This window comes from Urocitellus parryii, chromosome 1 (genome assembly GCF_045843805.1).
Source record: "Urocitellus parryii isolate mUroPar1 chromosome 1, mUroPar1.hap1, whole genome shotgun sequence".
NCBI lineage: Eukaryota > Metazoa > Chordata > Mammalia > Rodentia > Sciuridae > Urocitellus > Urocitellus parryii.
Window position 1 is genome coordinate 108,357,139 of NC_135531.1, and position 27,606 is coordinate 108,384,744.

A 27,606-nucleotide genomic window follows, 5' to 3' on the forward strand; every position below is an offset into this window, starting at 1 on the left:
CTGTGTCCCAAGAGGATCCAGGCACCTCTTTGATGAACTACGGACAGGATGGTATCCAGCCTTTATAAACAAATTATAATCTCCCTTCTTATGCTGAAAGCTAAGAAAGACAGTTCAAAATTCTGTTTGGAACTAAAGAAACTTTGAAGCCTTATCCTAAATCAATTATCCTGTATTTTGAGAATCTTTGCTAAAGAATCCTCTACAATCTAACTGGAAATACTTCTGGCTTCCTACACACTTAAACTGAAGCTTCTGAATATTCCAAAACAAAGTACATCATCCATGAGGGCTTTTTAGAAATAGTATATGTCCTTGCATGGGCCACCACTACCACCAAAAGAGACTAAGATTATTGTAACTCTTATTAAATTAGCAAATGAATATTTTCACTCATAGCTTCATTAACTGGTCATTCTGTTGGAATTCACCTACACTGCACATAGGGAAGATGATTCAGCTACAACCAGTGAGCAGAACAGTGACTGTGGTCATGCCATATGGCCTGTTTCTCAGTTTCTTTATGTGTAAAGTGAGACAGCTAACATACATGACAGTAGTTTCTTTCCATCTTTCTGAACTCCAAAGAACCCAAGAAAAGTTAATTTCTTCAAAACTTGCATAAGCTTGGAGCTTAGAGCTGATAATAGGGCTTAAAAGAGAATAAGGGTGGGAATCTCTTGAAAGATGGCTTACTGGGCATCCCTTTACTCTAAAGCAAAGTGTAGAAGCAATAATCAGGATGCTGGGAAAGGCTATGGTGTGGAGGGATCTGGGAGAATCATGTGGCACTTTAGGACAAGACATAAGTATTCACTTAGAGCAGGAAACTGGACCCAAAATTTCTACTCTATACTAAATCCAGAAGGGCATCCTATTCTATAAAAAGAAGCCTTGGAAAGGGCCCCAAGCTGACTGAAGTGTTGGGCCTTGCTCATTTATCTAGAGCAAGCTCCAGACAGGGAGGACTCCATCTTCCGAGAAGATATCTGTCTGCAAACAATTCATTTCTCCTTTTCAGAAACAGGAGGTACTAACAAAGCTTAGAGAGCTCTTCTTTTCTATCCCCAAACAAGCATAAATGATCTTTGACATGGGCCAGTTTGATCCTGGATTGTGCATTCACAGATAATGATTTGGGCAGTTTTTCTAGTGATCTTGACTCAACCCTACAATTTTGTGATAAATCAACAAACAAGACACACATCTTGAGTAATTTTTTTTTAAATGACACACATCTCACATATACTAAATCTCAGATTTCATTCACTGCTTTTGGTTTGGGAATATTTATTATAAATAATTAAGTTTAAATATATTCTAACATATGTTAACTATAAAAATTGACATCTGTAAACTATAGGATTTTATATAATGCCTTATGGTGGACAAGTAAACTTTTTAATCACACCAAATTTATCAATATTCTTAAATATAAAATCCTCTTGTTAGAATATCACAGTGCACAATGAAGCCGATAAAAAAGAAATTTGAATACATATTTTCTGTATACATAAACATCTGAGGTACCTAACTTCTGTCTCCTGAAATTGTTATTTATTTTGCCTCAGTCTTAACCCTTAAAAATAGCAAAAGAATTCTCCATCTTAGAATGTTTATTAATGTAACAGCAGGAGTCAAGTTAATCTCCTTTGCACTCCAAGTTAAACTTTCTTTATTCAGTGTTTAAGATATGTTAAGTGATCTCTTGGAGGGAAAGATGTTGATCTAAAACTTGGGGGTCTCTTGAAGGGCATAAGCCATGGGGGTTGTGATTCAGAGTTCAGACAAATAAGGAGGTTGCCATATTTTTCTGAATCAAAAGGCAGGTCTATTCTAGAGAGTGACCTTGGGAAAGTTTTTTTTTCATCCTGAGTTGCAGATATACACGATAAATGCCAGCTGCCCTCATTATAAATATCTTGTAAGGTAGGCAAAATGCTGCACTGTAACTCCTGTAGCCAAAAAGCCAGGAAAAAGAGGGCTTACGTGACCTTTTGAGAATATGATGTTCACCCCAAGGAGCTGAGAGTAATTATAACAGAGAGTTGGCACTTCCCACAGGGGGGATCAATTTACTCTGAATAGCCTAAAGCTTTTTATCACTTGTTATGGTATTCTTGGTCTTCACAGGGGAGGAGGGGGGAGACCTAGAAATGGGAGGCTGGACATGGAGCAGTAATCTGAGAAGGAAAAACAAAAATAGAGTGGGCAATAAAGGGAAGAAAGAAAGAAGACCGGGCTTTGGGAGGCCCCCCTAGCACTTACTGGCAAGGCCTGGGCACAAAGGCCTCATAGAGGGCAGATGGCTATTTCAGTCCGAGCCCATTATAGAAGTGGAACCTGGTGTTGTCCGGAAGAAGGGTGCAGAAACTGGAGCGACACACCAGTCTGCTTGTCATTTTCCTGCTCATGAATCTGCAGTGATGACTTTGGCCTAGGACCCTCTGATGTCCAGCCCTAACTTGGTCCTTCTTATATGAGTGCCAGCTACCTCTCCAACTACATACTCCAGGAAGGCTGCCCTCCCAGCCCAGAGCCACACCCACACTGCCTCTTCCTCATTCTCCCTCCTCCCTTCCTTTGCATGTTTCTAAAATACCTCCATCTTCTTAGGTTAAGATCTAATTTATTTCATAAATTATACCAAGCACTTAGACATGCACTATCACACTGAGCCATGTCTTCTCAAATCTTTGTTTCACTATAGTGACCATGCCCACCTCCTGGAGTATTTGTTCACTAGCCCAATTCTGCAGAATTAAACCCTGGGCATGGAAGGCTGGGGTAAAGTCCATTTTCACCAAGCTCCTAAGAAGCAACCAAAGAGTTAGGGCGACCCAAAGTGTTAGGATTTTGACCCTTGTTGTTTATATATTTCCATGTTGTTTGATATGATGTGACCATAAACGTACAAAGTTTATAATAAAAATTAGTATGCGTATGAAGCTCCCCAGATGATTCTGATGAATAAGGTAGTCAGAGGTCCTTATTCATCATTTGAACAATTATTTAATCATATGTCTTCTTTCATTTATTCTCTCTCCAACAAGGTAGGAAGGTATCCGGAGCAAGAACTGACCCTGAACTTTTCCTCTCTCTTCAGTGCTAGCAACACCAGGCTTACAGCAAAGTCTCCCTAAATTATTAGATTCTCGAGAAAATTAGAAAAAATTATAAGGATACACATGGGATATTTAAAGGAAAAAGAAAACTTAAACCATGTATTAGTAAGACAGAAAAACAGGTGGCTTAAAGGATCACAAGGTGAGCACAAATCACTGGCCTTTTGCTTCAGATATTTGGAGGCATCAATAATCTCGGGTTCCCTCTTTTTAATCTGAATTGTTCTTCCGGGTGGTGTGTTCAGTTACAAATCATACAGCTAAGGAAGTAATTTGAATAGTTGGAAAAAGTTAAGAATCCAAATTCTCATACATTGCTAATGGAAATGTAAAATGGTACTCTGTTTTGCAAAATAGTCTCCACAGTTCCCCCCCAATCTACTTTTAGAATTGAAAACACATGTCCACACAAAACCTACACACAAATGTTCTCAGTTGCATGATTCATAATAGCCAATGGACGACCATGACAACCAATGGATAAACAAAATGTGGTCTGTACGAAAAAAAAAAAAGGAATAATATTTGGGCATACAAAGCAATGTTACAACATGGATATATTTTGAAAGCATGCTACGAAGCCAGATACAAAAGACAAGGTTGTCTGATTCCACTCATAGGACATAGAATGGGCAAATCCATGAGACAGAAAGTAGGTTAACAATTGCCAGGGATTAGGGAGAGAGGTGGAAAGTGACTATTAGTAAGTATAGGGTTCTGGAACTTGATAGAGAGGTCACACAAATCTGTGAATATACTAAAAAAAATAACTAAATACTTTTAAAGGCAAAAATTTATGGTATGTAAATTATAATTCAAATAAAACTTTTATTAACAACAAAAAAAGAAAAGAATCAAGGATAATATGAGTGCAGGGGGAACATGAGCAGCAGGACACACACACACATACACACACACACACACACACAAAGAAAACAGGAAAGGAGTTTTGGGAGGTGACTTTTTAAAAATATTTTATCTAGAGACAGGGCCAAGGGCTTAGGGCCTTGCTAAGTTGCTGAGGCTGGCTTTGAACTCTTGCCTCAGCCATTCAAGCCACTGGGATTACAGGTGTGTACCATGGCACCTGGCAAGGGTGGCTTTTGGGGACATAGTTAGCTTATTAAAGTTTTTTTAAATAAAAAATGTGATAATTAGCTGAGGAGAAAATTAGAAGGTGGATTATGAATGCAGCCTAATGGGTTTAGTTCAGGTACAAAATTTTCTACCAATAAAAATTAGAATGAGAGGTGTTCACATCTCCCTTTTTGTTGCAATACTTAGAAGAGGTTTTATCCACACGGAATGAGTTGTGGGAGCCATTCATGAAATGGGAGAGGGATGAATTACAGGCTGTTTCATGCTCTTCATTCTTTCTCCTTTCTCAGAAAAATGTGAAGTCCTCAGCATTCAGCACGGCTCACCACCCATGTGTTAGTCTTGGTGAAGTGCAAGGAGACAACGCTGCTTCTTAAAAAATTTTATTTGGTGGCTATATGCAATCATAAATGCACATTCCTCTTACAGCTGCAAAAATGTTTTTCTCTAAATAATTAGCTTTTAATTAAGGGGAAAAAACTTGAAGCAGCACTTGCAACCTATTATTTCAATCATCAGTGTAAAGAAAGGAAATTCATCTTATGTATAGCTTCACATGTTATTAATATGAATAGAGAACGTACTTTGGTAAATATTGTTTGAAACTCTATAGCTTCTGAATTCAGTTTTATTTGAAAAATAAAGTGCTATCATTCTCACTCATATTTTGCAAGGACAGAACCATCTCTTGGCTTGAGCATCCCGTGGCTTCCCAGGGCTGTACTCTAGAAGGAAACAAATACCCACCTGGGGTCCTCTCAGCAGTGTCTTCCTCCCTCTGCACAGGACCCAGATGCCCATGAAATAAGACAAACTGAGAGGCATGATTACAGCAAGGCAGTCTCTTCCTGGCCCTGTCACCAGGTTCTTAATAGAACCTCTCTACTTTCCCTCTTTCTCTGTTTGGCTCAGTGGGGCTTCATCATAGCAGTCTATGTCAGTATTGGTGCCCTGGGTTTCACCATTACATTCAACAATATACATTCATTGAATAAAACACAGATATTTAAACATTCCTATTTTTGGTTATCAATACAAATTTTCACTTCCAGTATCTTCAAATAAGATTAATTCAACGGCATGCTTATGAAATAATGAGTGGTCGTCCTAGGACAAGATATCGTTAAAATTTGTTCAGAACATTGACTAAAGGGAATCTTTGCCCAGATATGAAGCACTTCACCTCTTCTTCTTCTCAGGAGAAGATCTTGCTCTGCCCCTGCTAAGCAAGGGCATGGTCAAACTGCCCTTTCTCCAGGCCTTCAAGTCCATCAGCCCAGGTAGAGGTTGGCATGCTCCTATATGGGTCCAGAAGAATCCGGAAGCACCTGACGATGAGGATGCCCAAGAAAATAAACAGTAAAATCACAAAAACGAATGTTGTTTTCTGCTCCAGAGACATGCTAGATTCTGATGACACGTTCCCAAGGGGCACTAGGGGCGAGGGGATGGGCTGCCCTCCATCCATTGTCCACAGAAGGCCAAGCACAGGATCTCCTGGTTCCCTTCTCTTCCATCATCAGTCTGCTGAGATCATGGTGGCTGCACCCTGGCGAGGCTGAGGTGTCTTCAGGAAGAAGGAAAAGGAAGGAGAGGGAATAACTATCAAATAGCAACAGTCATGTTTTTCAGAGAGTAGAAATCTGCAAACCAGCTTTCTTTTTCACCAGATATGCTTAATTGTGTATAATTATGGGGAAGAATATTTTTCTCTTACATGAAATTACCAGATTGTCCTCAGAATGGCCACCTAGGGTCAGGACGGATGGGCATGGAAGACAACTATAATATCAAAGATGAGAAATGGGCAAATTAGGGCTGGAGATGTGGCTCAAGCAGTAGCGCGCTCGCCTGGCATGCATGCAGCCCGGGTTCGATCCTCAGCACCACATACAAACAAAGATGTTGTGTCCGCCAATAACTAAAAAAAAATATATATATATTAAAAAATTTTCTCTCTCTCTCTCTCTCTCTCTCTCTCTCTTTCAAATAAATTTTTTTAAAAAAGAAATGGGCAAATTAATATTGACCTCCGGGTCTTCTGTCAACTTGACACCCAAGCCCGCCACCCTGCCAAGACTCCCCTAGCTCCCCCCAGTTATATGACTCTCAAATCGTTCTTATAACAGTTCTATTAAGTGAGCACCAGCTATGTGCTAGGACTGTGGCTAAACTCAACATATATTAGCCATTCTACTACAGCCTCCCTGAAAGCAGAGACTTCTGTTTTCAGGTATCATTTCCAAGTATCAGGAAACAGAGGTAAAAAGAAGTGCTTCATATGGAAACTCTCTCAGGAAGCTTTGTGTTCTAAGTTCTGGGCTCAGGCTTCCATTCCACCGCTACATGAGTTGGGGACTTTGGAGAGGTCACTAAGCTGTAAACATTTAGAAATGCCTCATATCTCATGGTGCTATGATATAAATGAATGACCACAGAAACCCTTTGAAAGGTGTACAAAGAAGAAGAAAAAAGATAACAAAGTCTCCCCTGCACTAAGGCAGCCCTAAGGAATCCACAATGCTTCTCCTTTGCTTTCTGCTGCCTGAGCCAAGGGAGGAGGCATCTCAGACTCCCAAACCATCAAGTTACTGCTGCTTTTACTTTCTTCTTCAAAAACAAAGACCAAGTTCAATACTTGACCCTGGGAAGCACCTAGAGAACTGAGCTGCAGAAAAGGATTTAATCGACTGAATGTTATTAAAAGGACAGTTTTCTTGGCAGTGGCTTCCTGCATTTAAGTCCATCTGGTAGAAAGAGAGAGAAGGAAAAACTGGAGAAAAAAAAAATGAGGCACTTGGATATTACTAGGTTTTGTATTTTTTGTTTTGTTTTTGTTTGTTTGTTTTGTGTTACTGGGGATTGGACCTGGGACACTACCACTGAGCCACATACCCAGCCTTTTTTTTTTTTTTTTTTACTTTTTCTGTTGAAATGGGGTCTTGCTATATTGCTTAGAGCCTTGCTAAGTTGCCGAAGCGGACTTCAAACTTGCAATCTTCCTGCCTCAGCCTCCCTAGTCTCTGGAATTGCAAGTATGTGCCTGACTTCCTATTTGTTTTTAAAGGCAAATAAAACAATAAATGAAAGTCATTAAAAGATACTGAACTAAATAAACTTAAATTCTGTAAGAAAAATGCATTCATCTTAAACATTGTCATATAGAAAGTCATATGGTCATAATTATTATGAATTTGTGAGAAAAGTTACATAACAGAGTTAACTATAGAAACTAACATGGATCCAAAGAAATTATGCTCAAAGAAAGTAAGCAACCAAATAAAGAAAGAAAGTATGACCTAAAGAATGAAAACATTTCTTCCATCAACTTAGAATCACTGCCCTCCGTACAGCAATAGTAATCACAATTACAGTGTGCATGTAAGTTGACTCTTCAAAGTCTATAGAATCACACTATAAAAAGCAGTTTACCAAGGGGATATCTGGGAGAAAGGAGTTTCCAACTAGTGATACTCTTAAGCTTCTTAAGGATGTGGAGGATGGGGCTGGGGTTGTGACTCAGTGGTACAGCGCTTGCCTAACATGTCTGAGGCACTAGGTTCAATCCTCAACATTATATAAAAATAAATAAAGGTTTAAAAAAATAAATCTCTTTTAAAAAAAAGAATGTGGAGGATGTTATAAATGGGGTTTGGTTCAGATTTTCTTGTTTTTAAGCACCCTCCGATCTTTGGGTATTGATTCCCACTGGGCTAGAAAAGAAAGGAGCAGGAAAGGTAGCCAGACCCTCCAATGCAGCTTCCTCAGCATATCAGACCAGGGCCAGCTGCAGCCACCAAAAATACTCATGCTGGACTTAATCATTCCAATTATAAGATTCTCCAAAGACTGGCACAAGGGAAAGCCATCTGATAAGGGAGGAGCTCAAGCCTCAGCCATCCCTAACATGTCCCTTCTTGCCTGTTTGTGTCCCATGAAGGTTCACCTCACTTTGACCCTGCTCTCCTTGTTGGTTTACAAGAATCCCATTCTGTGACCATTTTTTTCCTTCATTTCAGAGGAAGTCAGAGTCCTTTCCTTTGTCTCTTTTGAACAGAGCTTAGATGGGTATGCATTTCCAGACAGATTTTATGGGAGAAAAATAAACTACATAATCCAAAGAGGAAATGCAAGAAAAGCAAAGACCATTGATTATATAAATTTATAATATCAGGATTTGGGGATCTGTGGAATCCAGTGAAAATAGGGAAGAGCTGGACAGAGTTCTAGGGCCCGTGAGAATGACCCCAGCCATGAGCTAGCTGATTTGCGTTGTAATACCTTGTTCAGTCCCTCCTTCCCACCCCCTGGTCTCTGTGATCAGAGCCACCCTGACATCCAGGAGCAGTCTTTCCCAGCCTCCTCCTGCACACAGGACAAAATGTCAAACCCTTTTCTCCTAGATCAACTCTCATACTTTCTGGGCTTAGCCCATAGCTCAGGACCTAGAGTCTATACACCACTTGTTTGGGGGCTGCAATGATTGGCAAACAATCCAGAGGCCCCAGCAAATCGCCTAGTTGTTCTGATTTGGATCATCTGCCACATCACCCTCTTCCGGTTTCCTCTAGAACGTTCTGGAAATCACTTTCTTCACAGGAATGCCAACTATCAGGATGATTTAAAAATCAGTTTTAATATGCAGTCTTACCACCTTTTGCTTATTAAAAGGCAAGAGATGGTGGGAGGATATGGTTCCATGATAAAACACTTACCTAGCATGGGCAACACCCTGATTCAATCCCAGCACCACATTTTAATTAATTAATCAATTAATTTCAGGAGGTGAAAGTATAGCTAAGCCTTCCTTGCAATCTGACCACATTTTCAGAAGCCTGCTAATAAATACATTCTTTCATCCCTAGCCCCTTCCAGATAAACCAAATTGAGCATTTTGAAAACTCTATAGCACACTGTGAATTGTAAACCTCTCCTCCTTCAGGTATACCACGGTGCTCAAGTTCTCACTAAAATAACTTCTTTTGGTTAAATAATCAAAGCCTCCTATTAAATTACAGTGTTTTACCAAGGAAAGTGACACATTAACATAATAGCAGGGATTTGTCAGTGAGGACTGTGAAATGTGGTAAGTAGGAGATTGGAGAAAGGAAATATAGTAGATAAAAGGAAGATCTTGTTGGGAATGAGGGGCTGCTAGAAAGGAGAAGGATGGGGCAGACATGGGTGCCATGAGCAGGTGGCCCAACAGGAGAGACCTGGGGGAGGATGAAAGATGACAAGTAGAAAGAGAGAAATGACCAGGAGCTGGTTAAAGATAGGTAAAAGGATAAAGAGATCCAGAAACAAATGCCACTTCTTCACAGTTTTGCTTAGGACTATTTGAAATCCCTGGAAGAGCCTGCTAAATTTACAAATTTAGAAAGCTCAACAACATGTCCAAGTTAAAGGAAGCATCAGATTAAGATTGAGGAAAATAAATAAATTTAATCACTTGGATATCACAATATGAAAACATTCAAAGACACAAAAATTTAAAAATGTGTCTCAAAGTAAAATGTTTCTCTTTGATAAAAATGGTTCTTAGAAAATGTTCATGATTGTTTTTAGCTAAATAATGAAATCTTTCTTTTATATGAACAGTGAAAATAAATCATTTCAAAAGATTTTGATATGACCATCATAAGACCTGCTAATAACAAATGGCAGTTATTTTAAAGTATAAAGAAGGACCACAGTTACTCACGGCAGTGTTTTAATCTTGACTGGCTTTGCCCATCACGCAGTGCATCTGTGTCTTCCCTTGGCTGTGTCCATTTGTGTGTGCTCAGGAAATAAAGTCTAATTTTAATACTGGACCAAGAAAACCTAAATTAAAAGATGCCATTTTTAAAAAATCATAAAATACATCTTTTTTTTCACAAGTCAAGCTCTGTGGACCCCATAATGCAGACAAAGTGTGAAACACCCTGAATTACTTAGGAATCCCCGTGCAAGCAGTTCATCTTTGCCGTAGCCATTCTCTCTCTTAGCCACTTACTTTAATTTCAGTAATTTCAGTGTGTTCCTCTTCCTTTGCCTGTACTTTCTACATACTGCATCCTGGTCCATCGTCCAAAGCCCAGATCTGACCACTCCTCCTCCAGAAGACCCATGTGCCCCAGTGTCCATAGCCCAGTAACCCCCGTGCACCTGATGCCCTGATGTATCCAGGACCACAGAGCAGACACACTCTTATGGAGTTTCCTAAGACGTTAATCTATTTTCGTAAGTTTAAAAAGGAACAAATGTCAAATCACATATGGTGTCCAGTAAAATGACCAAAGTATTGATTCGAATATATGTAATTGACTCTGGGGCACCTAAGGAGAAGGGCTTCATCTTGCCGGTTCCCTGGCTCCATCTCACCTGCTGGTCTTCCAACACCTACAGGCTCCCACCTCATAGTGCTCACTGCCACCTCCTCTTCCCACTTCTGGGGGGTCCTCCCCCTCCTTCTGAGTTGTCACCAAATATCCACTCCTTCGTGGGATCTTATGTATCCCCCTCACCGAGGATGGGGTGCTCCCTGCTCCGCCTCCAGAGATTTCCTGCACTCGGGCAGCATTGATCAGTGACAAGTCTAGATGAGTTGTCACTTCCTCTTACTAAACAACACCTTCCTCTTACTAAATAACAATCTCCTTGAAGAACTGCTTGCCATTCTGGGGTCACTGCTTCTTTGAAGATAGGCTGAATCAAATCTCTGCCCCTTACAGTCCAGAGAACTGTACTCAAAATTCAAGGTGCCAGCTAACTGATACAATGGGGGGTGGGGAAGCAAAAGTCATTCAGTCGAACTGGGATGTCAGACCCAGTATGAGAAATAGATCTTGTTTCAAAGAATCATAGCTAGCTTGGGTCACAATAGCACTTTAATAGTCACAGCTCTCATGATTTGAAAAGCTATAAGTTATTTGGCTCTTTAAATTTTCCTTGGCTACCATACAGATGGGTGGGATCCTAAAAACAAAGATCAGCCAGACATAGGCAGTTACCCTTCTATTGAAGAGGTCAGTCCATTTGTACCCTGTCTGTTTTGTGATTGGGAGGGGCAGCCATTTAAAATACACTAAATCCTAAAGTTGTGTGTGGAAGCTATTCATGTCAACACATACCCTGCTCTGGCTCGGATACCTTGGACATTTTATTTCATTAACATCTCATTACATAATTTCACAGAAGGGAAAAGTGCTTTTTATGAAGAAAGTACATCCTAAAGCAATGACTTGCCTCTTTTCTTATTTTTAAAGAGACAGAAACAGAATCAGTTAAGTGCATTTGGCACCTTATTCTCTCCTTACTTTTGTGGTCATTGACTCAAGGGCTCACCCTCATGGAATGTGTTACAGTGACCACAGCTACAGTACATGTGCAACCCTGTTGAGCACATAGTGGGTATTTAATAACCAAGTGCTAATATATGAGTGTTTTCTCTATCATTTTTATGCAAAATGAGATTTATTTCTAATCTCTGTTATGCAACCAAGCACAGAAAGGAATGGAGATTTATAAACTGCCCCAAATCATAAAAACCAGTAATAAAAAGAGTGACACCCCCATTTCCTACAAAGGATGCAAGAGGGACCAAGTATTTCTCTTACATGTTGGAATGAGTTAAAAGTTGTCATCCTTCTGCTGTTAGTGGCAAGAAGAGTTCAGTTAAGCAATGTTGCCTGTGTTTTAAGTACTCCTAAATCACATAATTGCTATACCTAATTTTTAAAACTTCTAGGCCAAAAACTTAATTCCGTGACTTGACATGTTTTTAAAAGTAGGCGTAAAAAACAGCCCATCCATTGAGCAAGAACACTCCTGGGCTTGTCCAGTTTACATTGACAGGACACTTTGTCCTACAAAGACATTCTGTGCACCTTATTTACATTTACCTGGCAGACTAATGAGATTAATCTGTAGACTAACAGGAAGGGCATTGGCTAGCTAGTCAGAACTAAATTTGCAGTGACCAGAAGAGAGAAACTTCCACAAAGTGCTACATTTTTTCTAGAACAGTTTTGAAACTGACTGTTGAAATGGCTACATGGTTTTCCATATAGTAATGCATTCCTGTATGGAATTTTATTTTCAGGATCCCACCCATTACAGGGTTTGTAAATAGAACCACTGGATACTTTTTGAGCTAAAGGAAGCCTCAGCTGCATTCTTGTTTGTAGAACTACTGACTCTCTAGGTACACCTCACTCTCAACCCACTCATCCACCCAGGTGTGCGAACCTCAGGCGACCCCATACATCGCCCCCAACAATCGTGAGCCCTCCACAGAAGCCACTTCATCATCTAAGTAATCAGATCACTACATAAGCAAAAGTTATTCCCCTATAATTCTTGGGAAATCCTGTATATTAGCTCAGTGATCAAGAACTTGCATTTCAGGTTACACAGATAAAGATACAAAATGTTTCATAAAAATTAAAAAAAAAAATACATGGCCCTGGTGACCAGTCAAGAACTTCAGGTAAAGATTTTCTGGCCCTTTTTCAGAGCTTCATACATTGTAAATCTTCCCCCCTCTCCTCCCCCTCCCTTATTTTTGAATCATATAAATCTAAGGCAATGTCTACATTCTTTTTATCCAAATAAAACTCCAATACAATCACCCTGATGCTTCCAAATTCACAGAATGGCTAAGGGTGAATGTTATTTAACATGCTCAATAGTAGACCTAAGGCCACTAGAAAGCCCACAAATAATAATTTTTAAAACATGATGTGTGTTCAGTTACAAATGTCAACAGGCAGTTTGGGAGCTGTTGCCAGCACCTAATGCTGCACTGGGAGGGCTGTTCTCTGCTCATCCCTGCAAAGTCAGCCTGCAGAGGTCCGGGAGTAGACCCTCTCCTTCCTAATTCACTGCTGCTTGTCACCTCTGGGTCAATAGGGGATCTTCCTCTTCAACCCGAGTCCCAACCTCAGCTGTGCTTCTTCTCTATCTTCCTCTTTTTCCTAACACCTGCTTGGAGAGTTTTAAAGGAACTGCAGGGCAACACTGCAGTCTAGCTGAGAACATTAGAAAAATACCATAAGGATGGCCAGGCAGTAATGCATGCTTTCTAAAGATACTCTTAGCAAACTGGGACTTTTAACTTCAAATAATAACCCTTCATTTCTACCTGTTTTCTGTTTCTGTCCTTGTGTGTTTCGTAGTGAAAAAGATTGCTTGCAGATACCTCAAAAGGCTAGAGCTACCCACTGCTCATAACCCAGGGACAGTCAGACTCTCATTAAGAGTTGTTGAGTTGTGATTCTTTTTTAAACAAATCAAAACACCCTTATTGCCTTTTGGAAGGTTGGATGTTTTAAGTAAACAAGGGAGAGAGAAGATCTGTAATGGGCAAACAGCTTTCAAGAATAATTTACTGCAGCTTAGAAAAGAAAAAAAAAAAAAGCCTGTTTTTCTACTTCTTTATCCAGTATCAGTACCATAATAAAGTTAAGCATGCTTTAAAAACAAAGTCATTATTACATTTTACCCCTTTGTGTTAACTTCCCCTAGCAACTGTTTAATTAGACTTTAACAGCTAGATTTAAATTCAAAACTTGGACCCAAAAGGCAGCTATGCGATTATTGCTCATGCATAAATTGTAAAGTTAGAGAAAAGCATCTAATTAGCTCATCAAAGACGCAGTTATGGTCAAGTACCTGGATCTGGCTGAATAAACACTTGATCCATTTCCTGGTGGAACAGTTACAGGTAGTTAGAAGCCTCTTTAGTTTCCATTCTTCCCGAACAAGCCGTGTTAAAGCAGAAGACAGTGGTAGCTGCGAGCAGCTGATGGCACACCCCAGATCCGAAGCTGTTGTTTCAGGCTTAGAAACTTCCCATTAAAACCCCGAGTTAAAGGAGCATCGTCTTTCTGTGTGAGGCATCATTAGCGGCCAATACAGCTGCTTCTTTGAGGCGAGCCATGATTTCAGTTCTGCCTCAGCAACTCTTCAGAGGATTCTGCTTCAGTGAGTAGAGGCAGTATCCTAGCAGTGTGTCTGAAATCATCTTCAAGAAAGCATTAACATTCAAAAGGAGTACGGGGGAAAACATCACTGGGCATTCCCATACCTTTTCAAAATCAAAGCCATAAATCTACCAGTGCTCTGTCTTCTCTATTGATTGTTGACACTATTCCTCTTTGGGGATGTCAATTAGCACCTTGCAGCAACCAGCCTCCATATTGATTGTGGTTTATGACCTTCAGGCCAACTCAATTAATGGAAAGACTTCTAGGGAAGGGCATCATCTGAGGATTTGGGAGATGGAGGCTCCTTTTCCTAAAGAAAACTAAAGTGACCTTTCAAAAAAGCAGCATTTTATGGGAAGCAAATAGGAAAGAACAATTTAAAAAAGAACCAAATCATATTTTCACCACCTGTTTGCAAATTTGTTAGGCTGCAGTTTGCCAGGTCTGATGTGTCTTTGGTTAGCTAGGTTAATTATGGCCTTGGCGGGTCCCCCACCCCACACAGGCCACCAGGGTCCACTTGGTGAATAATCAAGATAGATTTCTGTTGACAGAGACTTGTTCTCATTCACAGACTCAAGCTGCATGGCACGATACTGAAATTACTTTCCTTGGATATAATGTCTAAATAAATTTGGAAAGTATTTTAGGATAAAATGCTTAAAAAAAAGAATGCCTCTCTGGAAAGAGTTCCGAATAATTCTTAAGATGGAACATCTTTGTTTTTTGGCAACTCACCACTTTCTTTGTTGAAGTGGAAGCACAGTTAGCAACAACACACCCACCCACCAAATGATGGGGTGCGGTGATATTTAAAGCTACCTCCGTGCCTGTTAGCTATGCTGCCACCTCAGTCCCTATGAGAAAGTGGCCATTACCAAGCAGCACCAGGAGAGGAACAGAGCTGGTCTTCTAAGAGGAAACCCTATCTGAGAACAACAGGCAACAATTCCGAATAGGCTTCAGACCCAAGGAGGCTCTTTTTAAAATCAAATGCTAAGTGTTAGGATCTAACATTAGCATCAACTGCTTGACGTCAGAGTCTACCCTCAAGAAAACATGAAGGCTCTTTCCCTATGTGTTTTTCTGATTTTTTAACTGAATTTCCTTTCTGATTAGTTTTACTTACTCTATCTAGTTTCACATGCGCCTGCATGCACACGGACATGCATGAGCACGCGCACTCGCACACACAAACACACAAACACAAACACACACACCATAACATGATGTGACAAATGAAATCCAACAGAGCACCATGGTTCAATACTAACTGGTTTCCCTTGTGCTTAGAGCCGAGAGATGGTGCTGGTGGTGGGAGCAGCCTGTCTTGGCAATTGCTGTGGAGTGCGGTAAAGGAAAGATTCGGACCCCACCCTCACTTATATACTTATCATTCCATGTGGTCAGAAAGTAATGTATTCAGAAATGTGCCTGCGTGACTGTGGCTCACTCTGCCAGAGAGGCCTCCTCAGATATTGTTTTAGCTTGTGGACTCATAGAGGTGGAAGGGAACCCGAGAGGGCCTGGGGCTGTCCTCTAGCTATGACACTGGCTGAGACCATCTCTAATGTTAGTGAGAGGGATGAGTGCTCAGCCTATTTTTAAAACTCTCCAGGGACACAGATTCCATAACCCCCTGTGACAACCTCTGTTTAAACTCACTCCTCCAATGCTTACTTAGACTAAGTGGGTTGGCGCTTTTCTTTTTGTTCTTGCTGCAAAAATTAGTCTTAAACCACCATAAAATTTTGTTGGAATGCTCTTTCCCAGCAAAGAAGCTGAACCAAATAAACCAAAGAACAGTTGATGAAGATCTGGTATTGTGTACTTGGAGTCAAATTTGGATATTTCTTTTAGAAGATAATTATAATCTAAATTATTGGGCTCAGCCCATCTTTCCCCTTATGCAGCTACATTATATGAATCATCATGAATTCTGAAACAATGAATAAGGATTTATGAAATTCCATTTGAACATTTCATAGGAAGCCCTGCATCTTTGGTCTTTAATAATCTTTATAGCTCTTCTGTAAGTTCTTCCCCAAATTTTTTGCTTTCTGGTATAGCTTCATTCTGGAGCTCAGACTGCTATAGACTCACATGAAAAGTGCAATGAAATAGGCTGATTTCATGACATATAAATATGCTACACTTCTGCTTATACATCCTGACTTTAGGTTACTACTGCATGTTAATTTAGTCTTTCTCTTTAACCATACAACATCATGAGTCAAAGTTAGTTAGAAATCTACTTTAGGAAATTCCTACATTCTGATTTAAGTCACACATTTGAAGTACTTTCCTTGCAGCACCAGGGATCAAACCCAGAGTCTCCCATATGCTAGGCAAGTGCTCTACCACTGAGCTATATCCCCAACCCACCTTTAATGTTTCTTATTTTATAATTCTTTCCTGGATGTTCTTTGAAGCCCTTTTCTACAAAGACTTAGACAATGAATATGGAAAAAAGGCTACCTAAGCTATCAGGCTTTATGCCAAAAAAAAAAAAAATGTTGTCATTGATATGATGATGATGATGATGTCTCTTTCTGACTACGTGATTCTTAAAATAAAATTAAATAAATCCTTGGCATAATCTTCAAAATAGTTTGATTACTAGACTGTAAAATCCTTTTCTTCCTTCTTCTGTATCGGTTCTTGCTTTTGCTTATTCAAAAAAAAATGTTCATTAAATTCACACTCAATGTCATATCTCTCATGTTAGGTATTGCAAAGAATAGACACAATGGGTGCTCACTCCCTGCTTAAGTTTGTTCAGGTTGTTCACTGGACAACACTGGGAAGCTCTCTGGTCAGGGCCCTGAGGAGCACAACTCCTGGAGATGGTGGCTGAGCTTGACAGACTAGCCTCCTCCAGCATATTCCATTTTCCTAACCTTTCCCCTTCACACTTGCCCAGCAACTACAGCATCCGGGATTTCTCAAAATTCCCAGTGGCTTCCACTTGCTCAAGCAAAAGAAAACCATTAGTGCTTATTTTTCTTGCTCTTTGGCAGCACTGGACATGGCTGACCACTCCCTTGAAGAACACAAGAGTTGATGTGAGTGGCAGGAACTGGTACTTCAACCCATCGGGTTCCTCTTGTTGTTGCTCTCTGTCTTCATAGACTTCCTTTTGCCTTCCAAGGCTCAAGCCAAGGATTGTTCATCGACTACTAGCAAATATGAAATGAGTGTGGGAAAACAGGCAGGCTAGGGCACATGTTCGTGACCTCACCACTACAAAAGAAGTAGAAGCCAGTTTAGGTGTGTTGTTTTTACTTTTCTATCTCCTTGGTTAAAAAAAAAAAAAGAAAAAAAGAAAAGAAAATCATCATACCATGTAATACAAACCTTTTTTAAAATATCAAGAATATTCAATTTCTAATATCCCATTGATTTATCCAGGTTGAAGGGTAAGTTTATTCATCCATATCTATCTTCACAGGTCAATAAACATTTGAAGTACAAAGAAACACTGGAGAAAATTTAATAATATTTAAACCAAGCTTACAAATTGGGATCTATATTTAAGCATTATTAAAAGCAAACAGGTTAAAGTCCAATTGGCAGCCTCCTGATTTGATCTTTTCTTGAACACAATTCTGCACATCTTACATCTCTGTTAACTGAATACTCAATTAGAAGCTGATGAATCTAGAATAGAAAAGAGGAGGAACAATGTTGCAACTCAGTGGAAATGCACTTGAGAAGAAGAAAACACTGATGGAATTTAATACTTGTGAAGATTGTAGATTGCCCTACCAAATTAAGTTTGTTCATTCTTTCCTATGTAATCAAAATAAAAAAGCATACAGAAAGAAAATACGTCATTCTCATAAAAAAAGCTGATCTCCAGCCCTAAGAAGGAACAATTGCACAAAATATATCGCAGTGGTTCTATTGAAAGACAATATTTGCCGAATTTTAGTTATTAATTTTAATTATAGTATGAAAGCATAAGACCATCACTATGAATTATTCACTGCTCAAAGGAAATATTTTGGAGTTAGCAGCCTGGCGGGTAATTTTATTCTTTTAAAGTGACTTTTATAATAATAACAATTTTCTTAATGGCTTTGAAATACTTAATGCCTTTAAAATGTCATATAAAGTGCCAATTAGAGTTTTATACAAACCATCCCTCTAAATTTTTATGCCATCATTTTGGAACTGTTCTTTCCTTCTGTTCAACAGCTGCATTTTTAGGAAAGAAACTAGACTGTGTGGACAGTGTGAGCTCGGAGCAGCCCAGGACATTAAGATGATTGAGAAAATGAAATAGAACATACTTGGGAATAACTGACCTGTTAGCTTGACTTTAATACCTGACAAAATTCTGGAATGGAACATCTTTCCACTGAAAAATCAATTTGAAAACACCCAGAGGAGAAAAATATCAAATGAAGCAGTTTAAAATGCTTGTTTAAAAAAGTCATGAAAAACCAATCTCAGTTTCTGATATGAGGAAACCAAGGAAGTGGTAATATACAGAAGTTCTGATATATGGTCATTGAATGCAAACCTCAGCTGCCTCCCAGATACATCATCTAGGTTAGATACTTAGTTGCTAATTGAAAAGTATTTAACTTTACAGATATTTCTGTAAACAAATGGGAACAATCAGGAATTTCAGTTATATAACATCTTATTAAAATAGGCAGATAGTGAGGCGACATCTTTCTCTTTCAATTCTGTGTCCCAAACTGGTGGAGGCCTACTATTTATAATTTTGCAAGTAAATAGTATGTTATATATTTATATATAGTAAGTATAAATATTATACATCATCTATATTTCTGTTTTATGTAATATGAAACTACCTTGTGAGCTTTTCAAGCATGCATATTTGGGGAAGCCTAGGCTCAGATAATTTAATTCAGTCAGGCCAACAATTTGTATCTTGGATAAGATTAATTATAATTAAATATGTAGGACATATGAAGACTACACTGAAAAATTATATAGTTGAATTTTTTCCCTAGATTATTTGGCCCTAGGAACCATTTTAACAGTGGAAAAGAGCCTTAAGCTTAACATTTTGTATAAAAACTTCTTTGAGGGCTGGGGATGTAGCTCAGTGGTAGAGTGCTTGCCTAGCATGTGTGAGGCACTGGGTTCAAGGATTGAACCACATAAGAATAAATAAGATAAAGCTACTGTGTCCTTCTATAACTTAAAAAACAAACAAAAAACTTCTTTGAAAAACCCATCATTAGGAAAAATCCTTATGTCCTGCCCTGGGATCCTCTACCTGGAATTCCAGTTCAAAGTACATAACATCTTCTCCCTCCTCTCTCCCCTTTTACCTTCCATTAAAACAATGACCAGAATAAAAGCCCAAGGTGAGGAAGACAACAGAATGGAGCAAGAGGAAGAGAGAAGCTAGGTCTCTTTATAGGAGAGGAGAAATGAATGGAGGAAGGCTAAATGAGAAGGTGGAGCCTAGATACAGGTCTCTCCACTACAGTTGGAATGGAGTAACTGCCATGCAGGGAAGACCAAGGCCAGGAATGAGAAGTGAGGCCAGATTAGAGAGAGGTGGAGGGCTTCCCCCATCCCCCAAACCATGCTGCAACTGCCAGTGGGCAGGAATCCTGATGCAGCTCTTGGGGAAATAGAGTGGAAAGATGGAGCTAAATTGTCAGTTACAATAGCAGGAACATCCCAGAGAATGCCAGCATTGGTCAAATAAGTAAGGGTAGCATCAATATGTATTAAGAAGAAAATAAAACCAAAGAACTAAAAGGAGCAACTGTTTAAATTCCTTCTCCTTGAGTTATTAAAGAAAACAATATATAAAAGCCTCGCCTTAAACCCAGGCATCTTGGGCACTAGTGTCAAAGGAATGGATGATTCTTTAAGGACAAGGGTCTTCCTGGAATATCTAGAGTGTCCCCACTAGGTTTTAGTCCTTTTTGCCAATAAGTAAAGCCAGTTCTTCTCCATCTTCCTCAAACATCTCATATGCACTTAAAATGTGATTTACTGTAATCACATGCAGTGCAGTAAAAATCTAAGCTATGACCCTGGTTTTTATATCAATCAGACATCAGTTGTTTTATTTGTATTTCTTATTTTTCCATTTATATATCTAACTGCAACTTAATTATTTATTTGTTCATTTATTTATGTGTGCATGTATTTATAACCCTTTGAATTTCAGAAATGTTCAAATAAAGCTATGTAGTAGATTATATATCATTAGTACTAGAATAATATCACATTAATTATGTATTTGATGAGATTTTTTCCATTGCTGATTTTTTTTTTTAAAAAAAAGTTGGATGCTTTTGTTTTTAAATTTGGAAAAATAAAATCCTTTCAGGATGACTGTTTGGCTGAAATACTCAAGATCACATTTAATCTAAAAAACTTTGTATTTCAAGGTGATGTCCGCCCACCCTCCCTCCTATCCTTCTTTCCTTCCTTCCTCCCTCCCTCCCTCACTTCTTCCTTCCTTCCTTCCTTCCTTCCTTCCTTCCTTCCTTCCTTCCTTCCTTCCTTCCTTCCTTCCTTCCTTCCTTCCTTCTTCTTTTTCTCTTTTCTGGTGGTGCTAGGGGATTAACGCTCACACAAGCTAGGCAAGCACTCTACCACCTTGCTTCACCCCCATCCCCCAAACCCGCATAATATCAACTGCATTTTTGCAGCAATTATACACAGACAAATGTAATAGCATATACTTCAAAATTTTCAGAGTATTTTTCTAACACAAAGGTAAAAACACTGGACAATAAATTAATAAGGACTGAATGCAAGTCGGGAAACATTTCAAAGTGCCGTGAAAAAAAAGCAACCCTTCATTTGAAATGCTCAAGAATAGTGCTTTTAAAATAACCTGGGAGAGAGCAGATATTAGCAAAGTCTCACCTCTGTTTTCTTTCCTTCTCATGAGAACGCCCTTCAGCACTACTTTCAGGAAGGGTCCTTGCTTTTGTTCTCAACATTTTTCTTAATTTAAAAGTAGATGTTGGGTCAATTGAGAAAAATGAACATTTAGTGTTGCTCATAGCCCTGCGATTGGTGTTGTATATCATGAATGTGGTTAGGGGCTTGGGTCAAATGCTGAGATGATATTTAGTGAACTATGGATTACTAATGTGTAAGACAAGAAAAGCTGTGTTTGCAAATGGAAAAGGAATGAAGAAAAATCTCCCCATCGCTGCCTGTACATGCTCATGCTCCTAGGCCAAATCAGGAGGCAGTCTGGCCCATTTATCATTAAACAGTCACCTCTTCCCTGGCCCTGCCTTTGAGAATTAGCCTCTGTATCCTGAGATGAGCTCTCCTGGCTTTTGGGGCTCTGTTTTGGTTTTCTCCTAGAGACGGAATCCACGACTTGTTTATCTATCAGATTACGATTTCTTGCATCTGTTCTAAAAAACCTTCCCCATACGCAGTCCATCACTCCAGAACCACAACCCTCCCCAAGCCATCTGTTTATTCAAAATAATGAATTATATTTCTCGCTTCAAATCTTACCCATTCAAAAACTACCTGGCTAGGGACACTAAATATGACAAAGAGGAATGAAATATATTTTTGCAACTCCATTAAACAACTGCTCTTTTCCCCACAAAAACAATAACAACAGCACAAAAACAATAACAACAGCATTAATACAATAATAATAATCCCATATCACAATAACAAAACTCAACCTTGTACCTTTCTTCTTCTCAGACTTTGAATTTTTACAATGGTAAGAATTGGAACCTTTTACATGTTTATGCCCAGTAAAAGTAATGTGTGTGTGTGTGTGTGTGTGTGTGTGTGAGAGAGAGAGAGAGAGAGAGAGAGAGAGAGAGAGAGAGAGAGCTGACTTCTGGAAGGTTATAAGGTGCATGAAAATAAAAATGCCTGGGTCTCCTATTAATTTATTTTTCACTTGACTGGTTATGATTCTTGGAGAAGTAACAAATTTACCCAGAGACTTCACTCTCTGTTACAAATTGTCCTAAATAACCATTGTAATTGGATTTTCCCCCAGTTGTTTTCTCTTGTAATATCATTGCCATACTTGCCTGTCATAGTAAAATAAGTCTAACAAGGCATAACCATTCATTACTAGCCTCCAACTAGTAATCTTCATTTATATCAGACAAGAGAGGCTAGGTAATTCTGGGATTTAAATTTTTTTTTCAGTGACTTGAAAATAACAAAAGTTTATTTCTTGCTACGTATTCATTAAGGGTCCTTTGGGGACTCTGCTTCTATGTCATCATCTTCCTGATTCCAAGACCCAGGTGGAAAGGCAAGAGTATCAGATGTGAGTAGAGGGAAACCAGAATATGCAAAGCATGTATTGGCTCTTAAGGACTTTATCAAGAGGTTCAGATTGCATCAGACAAAACAAATCTAGTGATTCCACCTGAGTTTAATAGGGAGAAATATGATTCTTTCCTAGGAAGGAACATGGAAGATTCCTGGCCAGTGACACTCTCTGGCACTACATTTAACCTGAATTTTACCCTCCACACAGTGAATATCCGTAGATGATGCTCACAAGACAGCCTTTCTTTCCCCTGTCTGGCATCCTGGAACTTCCTCCTGCACTAGTACTTCCTCCTTGCTCCATTTCCACGGATTCTTGGTTGGACATTTGCATAAGCCTCCCTGCTTCCCCTTCGTTTCTAGCCTGACCTTGGCTTCTGATGCCTGGGTTTACTTGTTTTCTCTAGTCTCTGTCTGACTGGGTTCTCTTTTGGATCATAGCATTCGCCCATTTTGGTTCAGCACAATGCAACTATTAGCACATTTCCCTTCTTGTGCAACCTCAGAACCTACATCTTTCATACTGGGCAATAGCACAGTTGGACATTCCCAGATGTACTCCCACACCTTGGCTCTAGCCCTAATGGATCAATTATCAACTCAGTACCTTACAGGAGCCACAACATCCCAGGAAACATAATACTGTTATTCCAATTTTATGGCCATGTAGCCAAGGTTTGGAGAGGGTAAATGATTTGCTCAGGAACACAAAGATCACATTTAAAACATCTTTTCTCACTTCTCTGCAGGCCAAAGATAAATGAAAATGGCAGGTTATCAAAATAAAGTTTGATACGGGTCTCTGAAAAAAACAATGGTATTCATATCCTTAGTAGGCAAAGAAGGTGGGTATAAACGGTAAAAGACTGTAGACTGCCTCAAATGTGAAGTTTGCTCCTTTGTTCTGCAAAAATGTCTTATTCCAGAAGATAGGCAGAAAGAAAGTGTGACCTGGGTGAGATGAAAGGTGAGTGGCAGGGAATGAGCTGGACCTCCACAGTGAGGCAACCACCCCGCCTCCTCTGGTCTGAGCTCCTTAGAATTTTTTATGTGCCTCTTTTTCAAAATTCTGTCTTAATGTGCAATGACTCAAGAATAGCTTGTTTGTTAATCAGAGATTATTTTCATTTGTCTTCCTTCTTCTCTCATGCCATTTTTTATTGTTTCACTGCTTTTATCTGATTGGCTAGTACTCCGTGACCTTCATCAACCCTTCTTACTGGATACATGTAGAATTGGCATTTTAAAAGGGCAGCAATGTCTCTAATAAGTGTGTTAATTTAAACTACTGGAGACTCCACAAGGTGAGAATGTTGTTTATTGTTTCTGCTGCTTCATTCTCCTTTCAGAACATAAGCCTAATGCTTTCCTGAGGGCACAGAGGAAAATCTCTCTGTTCCAAAAACCAAAAGAAAAAAGAAGCAAACAAAACCTCATATCTAAAGTCAGTGCTCTTTAACAGGACTAGCCTGTTCTAGTTCCTGCATGGATTTAAGGGTTCTGAGGTTAATATGGGTCCTGAAGTGAACCATATGGCAAGATTACTTGCCCAAGCAGGTAGTTGAATCTCCTTGGCCCCTTGCTCCCACTCCTTACATTTAGACCCTTAAATTCATCTTGGGTTAAAGTGCTGCATTAGAGGTGTCTAGGTGCTTTTGGATGGAGCATAGCATTGGGTCAGGGGTTGGCTGGGGGAATAGGTTGTCTGACCTATAATCTACAAAAATCAGTACAACTTGAAAGAAAGATGCATTTCCATCAATATCTTCCATTTTCATGTTTTCCACCATAAAATGATTTCTCAAAACTGAACTCTAATTAGTACGGAACGAAAAGAGAGCTCCACACTCCATCTCAGTGATGTCGCACTGTGGGAGACATCAATAAAGAAGGCAATCAATGTCGTGCTACTGGAAGGATATGAGTTTCCTTTATTTCAGGGAGAAGATTTCTGAGTCTTAATGTCTGGCTACACTAAGATTAGAATGCATGCAAGCCACAGTTTGGAAGAAATCTTATACAATTTTGGCATAACGCATTCAGAGCACTGAAACCCACTGCTAAGACGATTGAGAATTACTTGAGCACTCCTGGGCCTTCTTGGTCATGATCTATGGGAAGCAAAGTGGTGCAAGGATTCATACACTTAGGACAAAGCTGTCCTAAGCCAGTCAACTTTGAGGTCTCACTTTCCCCAGCTGTTAAAATGACAAGGCCCCCAAGAGACCTAAAGTTCTATGATTCTACACCTATCAAATGCCCACAAGAAAACTCCCTCCCCACCTCTCCTCCCATGCTGGGATAAGCTTTCCAAAGCACTTACCACGTCCTTCAGCATAATTGGAGGGAATCCAAACCCTTCAAGAACTCTCCACCTTGTCAAGCTAGGATGGCTCCAGCATCACTTTAGAAAGAAAATTAGAAGACTGAAGTTTTAGTTTCCTTGGACGTTCTTTAGGAAGATATTTTGCAGTATAGTCTGCTTCTCTCAAAGAGAGAAGGAAATGGGAGTAACTCTACATTATTATGTTTCTCAAATTTTCACCCACAGAGTCAGCTGTTGAAATCAGAGGGGCAAAGGCTCTACAGTGCTGTGGGAATCAATCTATGAAGCATTTTTTTTCTTGTGTAGGAACTTCTCAGAGCCAGCATGTGTGCTCAGCACTGTCTGGAGACAGAAGAATCAGGTCCATTGTGGATGAAACACAGTAACAAGTTCCACACATAATCTGATTTTTTAAGTTGAAAATATCAACTATCCAGAAGTGTTTTCCACAACCCACTGGAATATCAAAATAGCTCAAGGTTGCCTGTAAAGCAATCATAGGGAATTACACTGTCATTCTAAAGTACTTGCACTTTCTTCTTACTGTAAGGTGATAGGAAAGAAAATGCAATTCTACAAAGCATGTTTTCATAAACACAAAGAAAACTAATTCAAATCCAACATGATTTGAGTAATTGGTTCAATTCAACCATAGTGACTGGTAATAGCACTGGTTATTTTCCTTTCAAAGGTTGCTGGTTATAAAATGAAAATAAATTCAATGAGTTTCAAGCAGAAGTCTATACTGTGAAGACCTAAATAAAGAGTCATTTCAGGGCATAATTATAAATCATGCTGCTTCCATGGATGCCTCCAGAGGAAACTTTCTTGTGGAACTTTGTTAGGTGAGTTTTTGCCCTTAAAGCTTCACCATAAAACGACTAGTATCTTGTGTTCAAGCACCTTGAGCATTTTGTATTTTTCATACTTTTGATCATAATTTCAAAAGTATTTCTATTGTCAGCAATTGTCATTTGTGCCGGCTAGTGCACTGATCCATCTTAATGGCCTCCAGGAACCACTTATCCACCATTCCTCCACCAATGTGGCCTTGTCCCAAAATGACCCTCTATGGAATACACAGTCAGCAAAATCATAATATGAATAATTCATAGAAGGAACTTTGCTTAAAAATTAAATGAATAGATTATAAACATAAAATAAGGGGATCTAATGGGAGGCCAGGTCTTATCAATCACCATCTACAGTAAGACATAAAGCAATTCAAATGATGGCATTGTTTTCTTATCTCTCTAACTTCTATGTGTCTGCATTCTTGCATATATTAAATGAGGTTAATAATAGTTCATACTGATCCCCTAGGGTTGTTATAAGGATTAAATGAGTTAAATTTATATAAAAGGGCTTAGAATAGTTCCTGGTATGTAGAAGTACCCAAGTGTGTGATTATACAAGTAAAAGCTATTATATAATCATTACTTTTTTTTCCTCCTGATTGCACTAGTGACCATAGCACATCTTCCCATGATAAAGTAAATTATAATATTTCATTTCTGTGTAAATCTAGCAAGTCCTAATGCAAATATAATTTAAAAACCTACTTCCTATGCTCAAATTAGAATTGGAACCCTAAAGAAATAGCTCTATCTTGGATCCTGTATGTATATGTTAATTATTTTTGTTGAATTTTTCACTTATGTGACAAACACCTTTAAGGTATTTTACACGTAATGATTTATTTAGTCCTCACAAATATAATAGATATTGTTTTCATAATTTTGTAGCTATAGAGATTGAGGCAAAGCCTGGTTACATAACTTGTTCAATATTACACAGATGAAAGTGGTGAAAGAAGAATTTAAACAGAGGCAGCTGGACTCTAGGGACATGTTTACTCTCTAGACTGTTTCTTGATGTGGATAGAAAGTTCCTTGTTTTAATTCCTGAGCCAGAAGCTACCATTTCCCAACAATGGAGACGTCAGTATTAAACTATTGCCATCCGTGACTCAGCAGAATCACCCAAATTTAGATTCTTTACAAGGGGAACAATTTTGTTCAATGAGTAACTTTTTACATAACTTACATTCTGTCTCTCTAATTATATGTAACCCCTGATACAAACCCAAAAGTCTAAAATAGACTATGGCATGTGGAAGGCCCTCCATAAATATTTGAACCTACGTGACACTGTCCGATTGAATTGTAGACATTGCAGGACGCAGCTGGAATCTCATCTGGGTCTCGTTTCCTTTGCTGGTATTTCTCCTAACACCATGCAAGTCTGCACTGAGTCGGCTGGAGGACCCACCTGGGAAAACTTTGTCTTCACTCTTCTGAGAGCTATCTGCCTTTATCTTACTTCAAAAAAAAGTTATCACTCAGCTTTTGAAGTCAATATGGGACTTGCCAGAAAATATTAGCTCAAGTGTTGCAGTTGTCAGATGCTGGGTGTCAAGAAATTCCGGGAGCCTCTTGTTGAGTAAGACAGGATACACAGTGGGTATCAGCAATTTCCTTACAGGGATGTGGTACTACCAAGTTAATATATTTAAACCAAGTGTTTTTTTTTTTTTTTTTTTTAAAGCAGCTAGACACAGGCATGTAATTTTCCTTATATTCTACAACAAGAGTAGCTATGATGTAATAGCCCAAGATTTCCACTAAATGGCCCACATTCCAATTCTGCCAGTTCCTAAACTCTTTATAAACTTGACTAACCCACTAATCTTTCTGAGCCTTGGTGTTCTCAGATGCTAAATGATGCTAAGTGTGTTAGCTCTCCCCATGTGCTATATGTGCGTGTATATTGTTACTATTTTTTCAGTTCCAGGGAACTCTTTAAC

The 27,606-nt window shown here is 39.1% G+C and overlaps 1 protein-coding gene across 8 annotated transcripts in view; it reads right to left on the minus strand.

The window, feature by feature from the left end:
• Nucleotides 1-2,438: 2,438 nt before the first annotated feature.
• The window catches only part of LOC113200423 (cortexin-3), an 89,811-nt gene continuing 64,643 nt past the window's right edge, over nt 2,439-27,606 (minus strand). The window contains exons 3-6 of one of the 8 annotated variants that reach the window (XM_077801205.1): nt 24,798-24,878; nt 13,881-14,232; nt 9,928-10,049; nt 2,439-5,790 (exon numbers count right to left, since the gene is read on the minus strand). In XM_077801205.1, coding sequence (XP_077657331.1) covers nt 5,446-5,691 — 246 coding nt within the window. In that variant the 5' untranslated portion in view covers nt 5,692-5,790; nt 9,928-10,049; nt 13,881-14,232; nt 24,798-24,878 and the 3' untranslated portion in view covers nt 2,439-5,445. The other 7 variants (XM_077801207.1, XM_077801210.1, XM_077801212.1 and 4 more) reach the window with 7 other exon arrangements.